This window comes from Natrix helvetica (genome assembly GCF_964273705.1).
Source record: "Natrix helvetica genome assembly, chromosome: 2".
NCBI lineage: Eukaryota > Metazoa > Chordata > Lepidosauria > Squamata > Natricidae > Natrix > Natrix helvetica.
Window position 1 is genome coordinate 297,546,660 of NC_138552.1, and position 14,748 is coordinate 297,561,407.

The 14,748-nt window shown below is 45.9% G+C and overlaps 1 protein-coding gene across 1 annotated transcript; it reads left to right on the forward strand.

The window, feature by feature from the left end:
- Window positions 1–839: 839 nt before the first annotated feature.
- On the forward strand, window positions 840–11,317 carry LOC309387983 (dehydrogenase/reductase SDR family member 13-like; the record flags this gene model as incomplete). Its single annotated transcript, XM_081944935.1, has 5 exons — window positions 840–975; window positions 5,000–5,118; window positions 8,224–8,347; window positions 9,218–9,529; window positions 10,415–11,317. 5 exons carry the CDS (start codon window positions 840–842, stop codon window positions 10,672–10,674), a joined length of 951 nt encoding a protein of 316 aa, XP_081801061.1. The 3' UTR covers window positions 10,675–11,317.
- Between the last annotated feature and the right edge of the window lie 3,431 nt (window positions 11,318–14,748).

A 14,748-nucleotide genomic window follows, 5' to 3' on the forward strand; every position in this document is an offset into this window, starting at 1 on the left:
CTGTGTAAGAAATGTATTCTGATTGGTTGCCAGACTCACATGGGCCCATGCAGGGGCAACCCTCTAGGCTGTTTTGAATTCAGGTTTGATTGAGTTCAGCTGCCATGTGGTCACTTGAATAAAGGCTTATATTATCCTGCCTTATCCCATCACTCTGGAGTTAAGAGGAGAACTCTTTATTATGTAAAGTGGACTAGCTTGGCCTTCTTAATGGCCCATTGACAAAGCGGGGAAGCTGCAGGAATTTACTCTGTGTTTAAAATGTGTTTCTCCCTTTTTCACATCCAGGAAAATATAATATTCTGCCTTATCAATATTTCCTAGGATATTTCATTTTTCTGGGAGAGGGCTAGGTGATAACTTCCTACCCTTCCTTCCTTCCTTCCTTCCTTCCTTCCTTCCTTCCACCTTCCTTCGTTCTTTCCTTCCTTCCTTCACTTCATCCCTCTCTCTGTCTCATCCTCCTCCTCATCTCGTTCCTTCTTTCCTTTCCTTCCTCCCCTCTTTCCTTCTTATTCCTATCACCTTCCTTCTTTCCTTGCTTCCTTCCACCCATCTCGCTTTCTCCTTCCTTCCTTCCTTCCCTCCCTCCCTCCCCAAGAGGGGAGGAGTGGAGGGCGAAAGAGCGACAGGCTACGGGTGGCCAGGGACCCCTCCCCCCTTTTGGACGCAGGACAGAAGACCATGAGGAGAGGCCAGAATGAGGGGACGAGGGGAGGGCGAGAGGTTGGCAGAGCCACGAGCGGCGGTGGTTGTCCCAGGCAGGGGCGTAGCAGGGGCGGGGGCGGTGTGGGTAAAAGGGAAGCGGTGGGGGGTGCGGGGCCAGAGGGGATCGGGCCATGGAGGCGGCGGAGGCGCTGGGTGCAGGGGTGGCGCTGCTGCTGGGGCTCTACGCGCTGATTTACTACAACTTCGTGGCGGCCACACGGTGCCGGAACGCGGTCAGCCTGTGGGGCAAGACGGTGCTCATCACAGGTCAGCTGGGGGGGGCGGTCGGTGGGGGCAGTGCCTTTCTTTCTTCCTTCCTTCCTTTTTTTCCTTTCTCTCTTTCTTTTTTCCTTTCTCTCTCTTCCTTCCATAAGCCCCCCTCCCACCTCAGGGGCTCCGCGCAAAAGTCCCGGAGCAAAAGCGCAGCGCGAAGGTCCCAGAGAGACGCCAGTGGAAAGTCGACCCCAACCCAGGTTTCTCCGCGGAGTTTCTGCCCCATCCTGGTCCAGCTTGACCCAAAGGCGCTTTAGGCGCAACCGAGAAAGTTCAGCCCCCAAAAGCCCCTCGGGAACAAAGCAGGTCAGGGCTGACCCGGGAGGCTCCGCAGATGCCGGCCGTCCCCGAGGCTTCCTCGGACCTCGGCCAGGGAGGAAGGGAGGGAGGGAGGGAGGGAGGGAGGGAGGAAGGGGTGCGCTTGGACCAGCCAGGGGGAGCCTCGGAAGGACGACCAGAACAAGAGTGTCCGAAGGGACCTTTGAGGTCCTCTAGTCCAACCCTCCTGCTCCAGCAGGAGACCCTATACCAGGGGTATCCAATCTGTGTGGGGAGGGGGAATTCGGGGAGCTGAAGTCCACAAGTCTTAAAGTTCCCAAGTTGGACACTCTGACTCTTCCAGACAAATGGCGTCCAGTGTCTTCTTTAAAAGCCTCCAGTGATGAAGCACCCAGGACTTCTGGTGGCCAGCTGTTCCACTGACTAATTGTTTTCACTGTCAGGAAGTTTCTCTTTAGTTCAAGGTTGCTCCTCTCCTTGATTGGTTTGATTGGATTCTTGTCCTGCCTTCAGGGACTTTGGGGAATAGCCAGACCGGCTTTTCAGGCTGCCTGCGGCTCATGGGGCAAGGGTCACTTCTCTTAGTCCCTGGCTCTGCTTCGGCTGCCCCACAGGCTGCAGTCCTGTCTCCCCCCCCCCCCCCGCCACGGAGAGAAGCTGGGAGCAATTCAGGGAAGAAGCCAAACATGCAGAAAAGCCCATTCAGTCCTGGAAGGGAGATGGGAGGAGCTGGGAAGGTTAGGAAATTGGACACCATTTAACATTGATGCTAAGAGGTAGGACTGGAACTCAGTCGATGGGAGATAGGTGATGTCATAACCACGCCAGGGATAAAACACCCAGACACAAACTGAGCCACATGGTATATGTAGTCCAGTGCAGTGAGCCATGTGGGGATCTGTACACTGGCGAAACAAAGCCACCACTTCATAAACGCATGGCACAACGTAGCAGAACAAACACATCAGCACAAGACTCGGCACTTCCAACTGCATTTAAAGGACAAAATCCCTCTTTTGAAGACAGCCAAGTCCACCTTTTGGACAGAGAGGACTGCTGCTTTGAAAGAGGGGTCCAAGAGGCCCCTCTATGTGAAATTTCAACAGCCCTCTCTCAATGGAGGGGGAGGGAGGGATACAAACTCATCTATCTCCAGTCTACAACTCAGTCCTTTCAGCAGTTCCAAGAAGGACACAGAGAAACCTCAGGGTGACCTTAACAACCTCCTAAAAGAATACCAATGTCCAGCTGTCTGGAAGGAGTATAAATCCTTCCATTCCCCACCATCCAGTCAGAGCTGGAGAAGCTTCTTGGATGAGAAGCAAAACATCTTCAAAGAAAAAAACAGAAAGTCCAATTCCCTCTTGAAAAAAGCACTTTTGGTACAACATAAATAGAATAAATAGAATAGAATAGCGGAGTTGGAAGGAGGTCTTCTAGTCCAACCCCCTACCTAGGCAGGAAACCCTATACCGTTCCAGACAAATGGCTATCCAACATCTTCTTAAAGACTTCCAGTGTTGGGGCATTCACAACTTCTGGAGGCAACTTCTGTTCCACCGATTAATTGTTCTCACTGTCAGGAAATTTCTCCTCAGTTCTAAGTTGCTGCTCTCCTTCATTAGTTTCCACCCATTGCTTCTTGTTCTAACCCTAATCCTAACCCTAAAAGAATACAAATGTCCAACTGTCTGGAAGGAGTATAAATCCTTCCATTCCCCTCCATCCAGTCAGAGCTGGAGAAGCTTCTTGGATGAGAAGCGAAACATCTTCAAAGAAAAATCAGAAAGTCCAATTGCCTCTTGAAAAAAGCACCTTTGGGACAACATGATAGCAGAGTTCCAATATTTAGTCCTAGGTTGTTTCTCTCTTCAGTTAGTTTCCATCCATTGTTTCTTCTCCTGCCTTTTTCCTGCTTTGGAAAATTGATTGAACTCTTTATAGGAGCCCCTCAAATATTGGAACTCTGCTATCATATTCATATTGTATTATCTTTTGTGTAGTTTTCCAAAAAAATATTCTTGTTTATCATTTGGAGCATATATTGTCACTAATAATATCTTTCTCAAACTCATTATCTCCACCATCAGTATTCTCCCCTCCCCGTCTTCAAAAATTATATTTGATTGAAATGTCTTTCTAAGTTTTTTAGGGGTAGATTTTAATGTTGCTTTTAATTTTAATTATTATTGTACAGTTTGTTATGTCGCCTCCTCTTATCTATATGTATCTATATGTATTTATATTGTGTTTTTATTATGACTGTACACCGCCCCGAGTCCCTTCGGGGAGAGGGTGCGGTTTATAAATTAAATAAAAGTTAACGTATAATGCTATTCCCTTTTTACTTTGGTCAGCCAGAGTTGTGTATAAATTCCCTAGTTTTACCTGTCCCCAAAATTTCCTGTGTTTCTTTCTAATCTGTACTTCCTGTAAGCATATAATGTCCAGTTTCAATTTCTCTAATTTGTTGGATATTCTTTTTCTTTTTATTGCCGAGTTTAGTTCATTTATATTTATTGAGTTTACTTTTATTTCTTCCTCTATGTCATTGGTTTATAGGTTTAGTTGATCTAGTCATTCTTAGGTCCCTCTGCTCCTTTGTCACTTTGGCCCTTGCTCCTTCTCTTAGTGCTTTCTCTTCCTGTTCTTTCTCCATCTTCCCTTGATCTTTCCCCTTAGCATCCTGGCATTTGGCTTTTCCCTCTTCTCTTACCAGCATTCCTTCCTGTGCTGCTATATGTTGTTCATAAAATAATTCTACTTTCTCTATTGTATCTAATCTGTGCCTTTGTTCTTGCCAGTTTACCAAAATCCCTCCTGGAACCAGCCATCTAAAACTCACCCCTTTCTTAATCAGACTTTTAGTCAGGAAGTGGTATTCTTTTCTTATTTCTCTGACCTTCCTTGGAATTTGCTTCAATACCACTATCTCTCTAGACTTGTATTTAATTATGGTACTTCTTGTTGCTTGCAATACTTCATTTTTTAGAGTTTTTAAAAAATAAATCTTACATGTACCTCTCTGGGCAGGTTGTTTCTCATTGCATATCTTCTACATACACTAAATGTCTTGTTCATTCCACCTAAAATATATTCCTTACTCATTTCTGTGACACCTGAAAGAATTTCTGCAATCTTTTCTGCTAAATTCTCTCCTTTCTCTTCTTCAATGTTCTGAAATCTTAGGTAGAATTCAGATCGTTCCATTTCCCAGAATATGGTGGATTCATCTTGCTTTTTAGCAATTGTTAGTAATCTATAATCCATCTCCTCCACTTTTTTCTCTGTTATTTCTGCTCTTTCTTCCACCTTCTGCAGTCTCTGCTCGTTTCCCCCCCTCATTTCCTTGACTTCTTTCAATTCATCTTCCACCTTGGCCACTTTCTCTTCTACTTTATTTACTTGCTCCTTAAGATCCTTAAGATCCTTAAGATCCGTGCGTATGGCTTGCAGCATACTTTTTAACTCTAAGGTAGCTCTATCTTGTTGCGTTGGTATGCCTGTTACTTTCTGTGTACTTGCAGGTGTTTTAGGGGAATTGTGCGTTCCTGACCACACCACTTGTGCCCCCCTCTTTACTGCCTCCACAGGGCAGCTATGGTTAAACACCCCACAGCACAGCAAGAAATCTGACGGTTCTTTGGAGAGCTCCCCCCCCCCCCCCCCGAGAACATGTCCTGTTGCTGAGCTTCAGGCCACACCACTCTCAGTGAATCCTTTCTCTGGCCTTTCTTAGGTGGAAATACTGGGATCGGGAAGGCCACAGCGGTGGATCTGGCCTGGAGAGGCGCCCGGGTCATTCTGGCATGCCGTAACAAAGCGAGAGGAGAATCTGCCGTGTACGACATCAGACGGGTAAGTCCCTGCCATGCAGTTCTCTCTGTTCCTCCATCTTCTGTATCCAGGTGTTTTCCTAATGGTTTTTATTCATTTATTTAGCATAGGGGTCCTCAAACTATGGCCTAGGGGTCAGATATGGCCCGCCAAAGCCATTAACAAGCCCATGAGGGGCTACAAGGCTGCCCCACTCATATTGCCCCACCTACCCACCAGAAGCCACCCACCTTCTGGAGTCCGAGAATGCCAAAAATAGGCCTATTTTTGGCCTCCCCAGACTCCAGAGGGAGGAAGGAGGGAGGGAGGAAGGGGGAGAGAGGGAGAGATGTGACATGTGACAAAGCCAATACAGAAGCTAGATTCACTTAACAACCATGTTATTAACTAAACAACTACATTCATTCACTTAATAACTGTGGGAAGAAAGATTGTAAAATAGGGCAAATCCACTTAGTAACTGCTGTCTCCCTTAGCAACAGACGTTTGAGGCTCAATTATTGGTATAACTCAAGGACTACCTGTATATATAATAGGTGGACAATACAATAGACAAGATAAAATATTAAAGAAAAACCATAATAAAATCTTTCTGAGGTTGATAAAATGAGGTTGGGGCCAGTCGGCTGACTCTATAAACTGCATAGAGAAGGCTGTCAAGCACTGTGAAGCGGTATATAATTTAAATGCTATTGCTATAATATGGCTGTCAACGTCTAAAGCGTTTCCATGACTACTATCAACTTGGGAAGGGGGGGAAATGCCATGCATACTTTTGGCCAGAGTAAAAGTCTCATATTTCTGTAACTGGGATGTGAATGCGCATGTCCAGAACCCTGCCGTAACCTCCTGTTGGAGAATGTGATTGATGACTTCAGCCAGAGGGGAGGGGGCACAGGGGTAAAGTTCAGACACCATTAAGTGGGAGTTAGTTTCGGCTCCACAGAAGTCCTGCCAAGATGTTAGTCCTAATAAATGAATGGGTTTTTTTGAACTTTGTGAGGCTCGTAAATTAATTAGGTCAGCTCTTGGAAACTTCACAGAGAGCCAAAACTAACTCCCACTTAATGGCGTCTGAACTTTACCCCTGTGCCCCCTCCCCTCTGGCTGAAGTCTCATATTTCTGTAACTGGGATGTGAATGCACCGTAGAGTTGCAATGGGATAGATGTTGTAATTCGATGCCCGAGGGAAGCTAACTATATAACTGCATGAGATCATCTCAGCTGCCTTGAAATTTCCTAAGGAGACATTTTGGGACTAAATTGTTATTGTTGGTTTCTGTCGAGGAATTGCACAGCAACTGTCCTAAATGAATTTGGAGACACTAACACACGCTTGGATGAATGTGGGTGGGTGAGTGTGTAGATAGAGGGAGGGAGGGAGGGAGAGGAAAGAGAAAGATGAACAAGAAAAATGAAAGATGATAGATATATGGATGATAGATGGATAGAAATAGAAAGATATAATTCAATATTTCATCAGTTTGTGTGTGTGTGTCTATGTATGTATGTATGTGTGTGTGTGTATACTGTATATCTACGAAAACAAATATATATATATACTGTGTATATATATGTGTGTGTGTGTGTGTACAGTATATACTACGAAAACATATATACTGTGTATACACACGCACACACACACACACATACATACACACACATACACACGTTCAAATGTACATCAGTCTTTGCCATCATGCAGAAAGAAAGAACACAAGATAGTCAGCAACAGAGGAACATCATGAGGTAAATGAAACAGTAAGCAGAGCCCACAGAAGAAAAAGGCGGGAAAAAAGGGAAACTCCCCCTTTACACCCCGGCAACCAAACATAGCTTAGATTGTCTCATGCAGGAGCCCACAATTTCCAACCAATCAACTACAACTGTACACTTTACTGTTGCAGCTACTGAATTCACTATCCTAACAGTTCCGATGCAGTCCAGTCGCATTGCGGATTCTTAGCTGTTCCCCACTTAAAGAGCTTGGCCTTGAATTCTGGCATGGCTTCTCCTGGTTCTGTTCAGGGAGCTCCATATTTTTCAGGGCAGCCGCATTCCTGGAAGTGGTTTTGTTGGATCTGGGTCAGGAAACTATGCAACAAATGTCATCTGGTCCAATCCCCCAACCAAGCAGTAGACCCTACACCAGTAATGGCAAACCTTTGTCTTATGACGTGGCAAAATTGTGCACGCGCTATTGCATACATATGCGTGCCCACAATTCACTCCTCCCTGCCCACCTGCGCTCGTGCGTGCGACTCGCCCCAACTATGGACGCACAAACCCTCCCTAGGTCCAGAGGCTTTCCTGAAGCCCGGGGAGGACGAAAACAGCCTCCCATGGCGGACTTCCAGGAGTCGGAAAGGGATCATTTCTGAACTTCCAGTTGGTCCATGGGGGCTGCTTTTTGTCCTCCCCGGGTCCTCCGGAAGGGCGAAAAATCAGGTGGGGGAGCTGACAGCTGGCGTGCCAGCAAATATGGCTCCATGTTCCACCTGTGGCATGCGTGCCATAGGTTCACCATCACGGCCCTACACCATATCTGACCGATGGCAGTCCAGTCTCTTCTTGAAAGCCTCCAGGGGTGAAGCTCCCACAACTTCCAAAGGCAACTTCTGTTCCAGGGGTTGATTGTTCTCACTGTCAGAAAATTCCTCCTTATTTCCGGGTTGAATCTCTCCTTGATCATTCCATTTGTTGCTTCTTGTCCTGCCTTCAAGTGCTTTCGGGCAGTACCTTATAATTGAGCAAATCATTACAGCTGTTTTGTGAATTATGTGGTTGTTATGTGACTCCGGCTTCCCCCATTGACTTGGTTTGTCAGAATCCTCTTGAGATGATGATCATGCCACCATGGTAAATATATGCTGGTTCCCAAGCGCCTAAATTTTGATCACCTGACGCTGCAATCATCGAAAGTTTGAGTACTGGTCATAAATCATTTTGAATGGTCACTAAATGAATGCTTGTAAGTCAAGAACTGCCTATATTGTTTTATTGCGCACCACCCAGAGAGTTTGCTGGGAGGTGAGCAGGCCGACACAGAAGGTGAGTAAATCGGGATCCGCCTTTGAAGCCGTACTTGATCCCGAGGCTCAAGATTCCTTCCTCACCTTTTCCAGGAAAGTGGGAACTCGGAGGTGATCCTGATGATCCTGGATCTGGGCAGTCTGGACTCCGTGCGAGCTTTTGCGCAGACCTTCTTAGAATCGGAGCCCCGTCTGGACATCCTCATCAACAACGCAGGTGGGGACAAAGTAGACTCTCCCCAGGGTCTCCGGGCGAGGAAGGGGGAAGATGGTGGCTGTCTCCAGCATTTCTCTCCCATTTGTGGTTGTTTGTTTTTCATATGCTGCCATTATTATTATTATTATTATTATTATTATTATTATTATTATTATTATTATTATTATTATTATTATTATTATTATTAGTAGTAGTAGTAGTAGTAGTAGTATTTACTCAAGGCAGCAAACAGATCCAACACTTTTTCCTCTTTCTATTTTCCTGAAAACAACAACCCTGTGAGGTGGGTTGGGCTGAGAGAGAGACTGGCCCAAAGTCCCCCACTGGCTTTTGTGATTAAGGTGGAGCTGGAACTCACCACCTGGTGATTGACCCAAAGTCATCCAGTTGGCTTTCAGGATTGAAGCAAGACTAGAACTCACTGTCTTCTGGTTTCTAAGTTTAACCACTAAACCAAACTGACTTAGATGACCTAAAAACCCTGTTGCCTTAGCCACTAGAGTAGACCAAACGTTACAGCTAGTCCTCAACTTATGACCATGATGGGGAGTCTGCCCATTTTAGTTGTAAGGCATGACGGTTATAAAGCAGGTTATCCCTGTTGCAGCAGTCAGTAAGTGAACCATCTGTTCACTACTGGGTGTTTTTGCTGAAAAGTGGAAGTGACAAAAATGTTGTAAATTGTGGTCACATGATTGCTGGACACATTTCTAAGTGCAGGCCAGTTGCCAAGTGCCTAAAATGTGGTCACGTGACCCCTGGAGGAACCAGGTGATAGTATCCTTTGGGTTTCTGTTGCAACTTCAAATGATCACAAAGTGACCCATTGTAAGCCGAGGACTACCTGCAATTTGCTTACGTTTCTGGCAGGAGTCCTTAAGGCTGGTCAAACTGCTGATGGCTTTGACCAGGCCTTCCAGGTCAACCACTTGGGCCATTTCCTGCTGACCCACCTGCTCCTGGACCGGCTGAAGTTCTGCGCCCCAAGCAGGATCGTAATTCTGTCCTCAAGTGCGCATACCTATGGGGAGATCGATTTTCAGACTTTAAACAAAAGGAACAAGTGCATGATGAAGGGCAGACAATCGTACTCCAACAGCAAACTAGCCAACATACTCCACGCGAGAGAGCTGGCCAAGCGGCTGGAAGGAACCAATGTCACCTGCTACGCGGTTCATCCAGGTGAGTGGAAGCCCGGTTCCAAGGTGCCCCAGATGGAGCCCCCCCCTAAGTCTGGATGGGGCTAAGCCAGGCATTTCTATCCTACTGGGGGCTCCCTCGACCCTGTGATGACCTGGGGTGTGACACAAAAGCAACGCAACCAGAGAACAGGTCTAACTCATATATTGCTCCAACTGCCCCCAAACATTCCCACATTTACGACAAGTCCTGCAGCAAAGCTCTCACACACACCTTCAGAAGCCTCGGGATGCAAGTAGTCCAGTAAGCCAGGTTAGCCCAAACATTAACCAGGGCCAGAAGTCCAATAAGCCAGGTTAGCTAAACAGTAACCAGAGCAAGAAGTTCAGTGAAGCAGGCAAACTGGGAAGCCCCACAAGACAGACTACAGCAATCTCCAGGCATTAGCACGAGGCAACACAGATTCAGCACTTGTTCCTGACAAATACCCTTCCCACCGGCACCTCCTTACATCTCAAACCCCAGGTGTGCCTTGTGAAAGTGAGCGGCGCACTCTCCTCCCTCGTAGCTGGCTCAATCTGCATTGTTCTCACCTTCTCTCTTTTCTCCGTAATCTAGGATCAGGAGGGGGTGGTCCTTGCTCTTCTCCTGGTTTTCCCCAGTTTCTTACTCCTCTTCTGCCTTTTCCGCTCCTTCCTTCCTCCTCCCTCACTTCCTCCTCCTCCTCTCTCCCACTCCTCCCCCCCCCTTCTCTGCAAACCCCTTCCCTTCTAGCACTGATGATGCTACCTAGTTGAGTAATGAAACGTCTTCAAGAAACATGTTGCCCAAAGAGTGCTAGATGGGAAACAGTTATTGTGCAAATGGTTCATTTGGGATCTCCTCATTCCTCCATCCCTGGCGTGTTCTCTCTGCCTTTGATTTCAGGAATTGTTAAAACTGAAATTAACCGCTCCTATCCCTGGTGGACACTTTGGTTGGTTTGGTCCGCCAAACTGTTCGTCCGAAATAGTGAAGCTGGGGCTCAGACCTCCATCTACTGCGCCACCGAGGAGGGCATCGAGAGGCTGAGTGGGCGGTATTTCGTGGACTGCCGGCCGAAGGTGCCCAGTCCACTGGCCTGTGAAGACCAGCTGGCCAAGAAGCTCTGGGAATTCAGCGAGAGGCTACTGGGACTGACCAGCTAAATATTTCCACTTTAAATTTGACTCCTTAATTTTTCTGAGGTGAAGGCAGGAAAAATCACATGGAAAAGCAGACACAAAATCACCCCAAAATCACATTAGATACCTCTACAATTAGTCCAGGGCTGAAAAGCCAACACAGTTCTAGGCTGCCTAAAGTGTGGGATAGAATCAAGATCACGTGATGTGCTAATACCACTTTATAATGCCTTGGTAAGGCCACACTTGGAATACTGCATCCAGGTTTGGTCGCCACGATGTAAAAAAAGAGGTGGAGACTCTGGAAAGAGTGCAGAGAAGAGCAACCAAGATGATTAAGGGACTGGAGAAGGCTAAATCATATGAAGAACAGTTGCAGGAACTGGGATTGTCTAATGAAGAGAAGGACGAGGGATGACACGATAGCAGTCTTCCAATACTTGAGGGGTTATCAGAGAGAATGGGGGAAGCATCTGAAGGCAAGACAAGGAGCAGGAGGAGGCTGTGAGATCCTTGGTGCTCTCTGAGCATGTCTGGTTGGGCAATTCTGGGAGTGGAAGTCCACATCTTAAGGTTCCCAAGGTTGGGCACCCCCAAATTTCAGGGCAGACCAAAGTGATTTATGTAAGAGGCCAGGAGAAGCCAACTGGATTAATCCATAGCGATGCTGGGGGTGGGGGGGGAGGTACCTGATCCAAATATTCCCTTTGCTCTTCAGTAGGAAAGTTGCATTCCTGTCAGTGCAACAGTCCAAGTGAACACTTTTCATTCTGTGTTATTAAAATTATTTTCACCCTGCATTGTTTCCACGCTGAATTATTATCCCCTTTTGCGACCTTCTGACAAAAATAAAAAACCAGAAATTTTGGATTTAACCGTGGTTGTAAGTCGAGGACTATCTATAATATTCTTCATTGGAATGTATTAGCCACCAAGTTGTGTGTTGTCATCTGTGCAACAATACACACACACACGCACAGACTATTTTAACCAAGTCAGGGAACAGACCGAAGATCATTACGTAATATTATCTATTTGAATCTATTAGCCACCCAATGATAAGGGATTTAGGTGTGCAATGCAGCACGCAAATGTATACACAAACACACACACTCCTTTTGCATCATTGCACACTCTCTTCAGCATTGGGCCTTCCAAAAAATATTTAGAAGTTGCCCCAAGGCTGCCAGATGGACAACGAATGTGAAGGGTTCATTCGGGATTTTCTCCTCCTCCATCTGAGTCATCCTAGAAGAGGAGTCCCCAAACTTGGCAACTTTAAGGCTTATGGACCAACTCCCAGAGTTCTCCACAAGCCTTAAGGTTGCCAAGTTTGAAGACCTCTGCCCTAGAAGGTTCTTCTTTCTGTCCAGAGTTGTTCACACAACCAACTCTCTTGTTTTCAGGAGTTGTTAGAACTGAAATTACAATAATACAATAGCAGAGTTGGAAGGGACCTTGGAGGTCTTCTAGTCCAACCCCCTGCCTAGGCAGGAAACCCTATAGCGTTTCAGACAGATGGCTATCCAACATCTTCTTAAAGACTTCCAGTGTTGGGGCATTCACAACTTCTGGAGGCAACTTCTGTTCCACTGGTTAATTGTTCTCACTGTCAGGAAATTAATTGCTGTTTTCCATGGTGGGTATTTTGGTCCCTTTGGTTCATGAAGCTGCGACGCTGGTGCTCAAGTCTCCATCTAGTGTACCATCGAGGAGGGCATTGAGAGGCTGAGTGGGCAATAGTTTGTGGACTGCCAGATGAAATTACCTTGGCCACAGACCCGTGATGACCAGCTGGCCAAGAAACTCTGGGAATTCAGTGAGAGGCTGCTGGGACTGACCGCTTAAGATGGGAAGGGACAGAGATGGAGTTTGGGTTAGCTGCACAGTCAGCCAGATGTTCAGACTGGATTTGGCATTTTATCCCACACTCGAGGCCTTCACAAGGACCTGGGAGAGGCAGGTGTGGGTGTTTGATGGTGATGACGGTCTTGTCGTACGATGGAAGCTGTTTTGAGTCATGCTGCCTTTTGCAATTGATTGATGGGGATTCTGTCATTGACAATGGACCTCAAGTGGTGCTCCAGATGTGTTGGGATTGCACCCAGGGCAACTGTTGGGACTACCTTTACTTTGCCACAGTCAGTTTCTGTTTGCAGGTAGGACTAGAACTCACTGCCACCTGGTGATTAGCCCAAGGACACCCAGCTGGCCTTTATGCCTAAACTGGGACTAGAACTCACTCTCTTCTGTTGATAGGCCCAAAATCACCCAATTTTTCCAGGTCCCCCCCCCCCGGGCCTTCCTATTTCTAGGTAGAATGGGCCTTGTATTATTCCTAATAATTACATTTCTTTTTTACTTTTTATTATAAAAAATGCTTTTTAGTTTTAGTTTTACTAACACATAACTTCTACTATCATCCTTCAATTCTAAGCCTTCTCATAGGTCTGTGCACATAGGGCACATGGCATGGCCCCTATTGAAAGCTTGGTTTTCTTTGACATCAAGGTTGGTATTCTTAACATCTATGTTAGAAGATCTCCAAGGTTCCCATTTCTAGGTGGAATAAACTAGGTGGACTAGAAATTCATGTCAACGAGGGCAGATACGATGACATTGTTGCCATTACAGAAATCTGGTGGGGTGAAACCCATGAATGGGACATACAGCTGCAAAAGAACCGATGTGATTCCCATCTTCAAAAGGAGGGGGGAGCGGGGGCAGAAGCCGGAAGCTCCGCGATGAGACCCGTTGGGAAATAGCAGAGCTCTGTCGGGGTCCACGAAAACCCAACCGGACAAACCGCTGTCGGGGACCTTCGGGTCAGATCTGTTCTGGAGGAACAGGGGAAAACGGAGAAGCATCTTGACGACCAAAGAGGAACTGGCAGTTCCTCAAAAGGTCGGAGATAATGCTCTCCAAACTGACAGCAGAAGCAGCAGTTACCATGCAAATGGCTGCTTCAAAGTCAGACAACCGGACCAAGCTATTTGAGCAGGAGCGGTGCTGGAACAAAGCATTGGACCTGGGTGAAAAAGTGATCAACCCAAGGTAAAAAAAAAACAACACTTTAAAATTGGATCCAAAAAGAGACCAGGAGTGGAAATTAGCAGCTATTTGGCAACGGGGGATTTAACAGAGGAAAAAAGAAAGAGCGGAGACTAAAACAGAAACCCTAGAAGATTTTTGTTCCCAAGTTGGGATCTGGAAACAATAAAAATAACAAAAGACCTCGGGGGGGGGGGGTTCTTTCTTTTTCTACCTTTTTCTATTTTGTGTGAATTAAATACGATTTTGACAGCTTTTGACAGCCAGCTGATTACAGCATACTGCTACTGTGGAGAGGGAGACATCTACTGGTGAGAAGGGGATACTACAAGACTTAATAGAAAATAACAGAAAAAATACAGCTGCAGTTTTGACGTTGACTGTAGCAAGATAAAGATACTTTGAAACAGTGAGAAATAAGGAGGATTTGTTTTCGTTACAGTGCTGTGGATTGGACTAACTATCGTGATGGAAGGGGAAAAAACAAAATGAAATTGGAACTGAACTTTAGAATTTGAAAACAAGAAAGGAAACAAAAATAATTAATGAACTTTAAGTAAATGTGCTATAGTAGAAAAAGTTTAAACTATTTGTTAAATTAACTAAGCAGACATTATGGAATTTTGGATGTATAATGAACTACTTGATATGTTAAAAAATGCATGTGAAACGCTAAATGGTAAAGAGAAAGTGGAAACCCAGAGGGAGCACTTAGAACAAGATAGAGGAGAAAAGGAGATAGAAAAGGGATTAAATGAATAATAATACAATACAATAGTAGAGTTGGAAGGGACCTTGGAGGTCTTCTAGTCCAACCCCCTGCCTAGGCAGGAAACCCTATACCGTTTCAGACAAATAGCTATCCAACATCTTCTTAAAGACTTCCAGTGTTGGGGCATTCACAACTTCTGGAGGCAAGCTGTTCCACTGATTAATTGTTCTCACTGTCAGGAAATTCCTCCTCAGTTCTAAATTGCTTCTCTCCTTGATTAGTTTCCACCCATTGCTTCTTGTTCTACCCTCAGGTGCTTTGGAGAATAGTTTGAC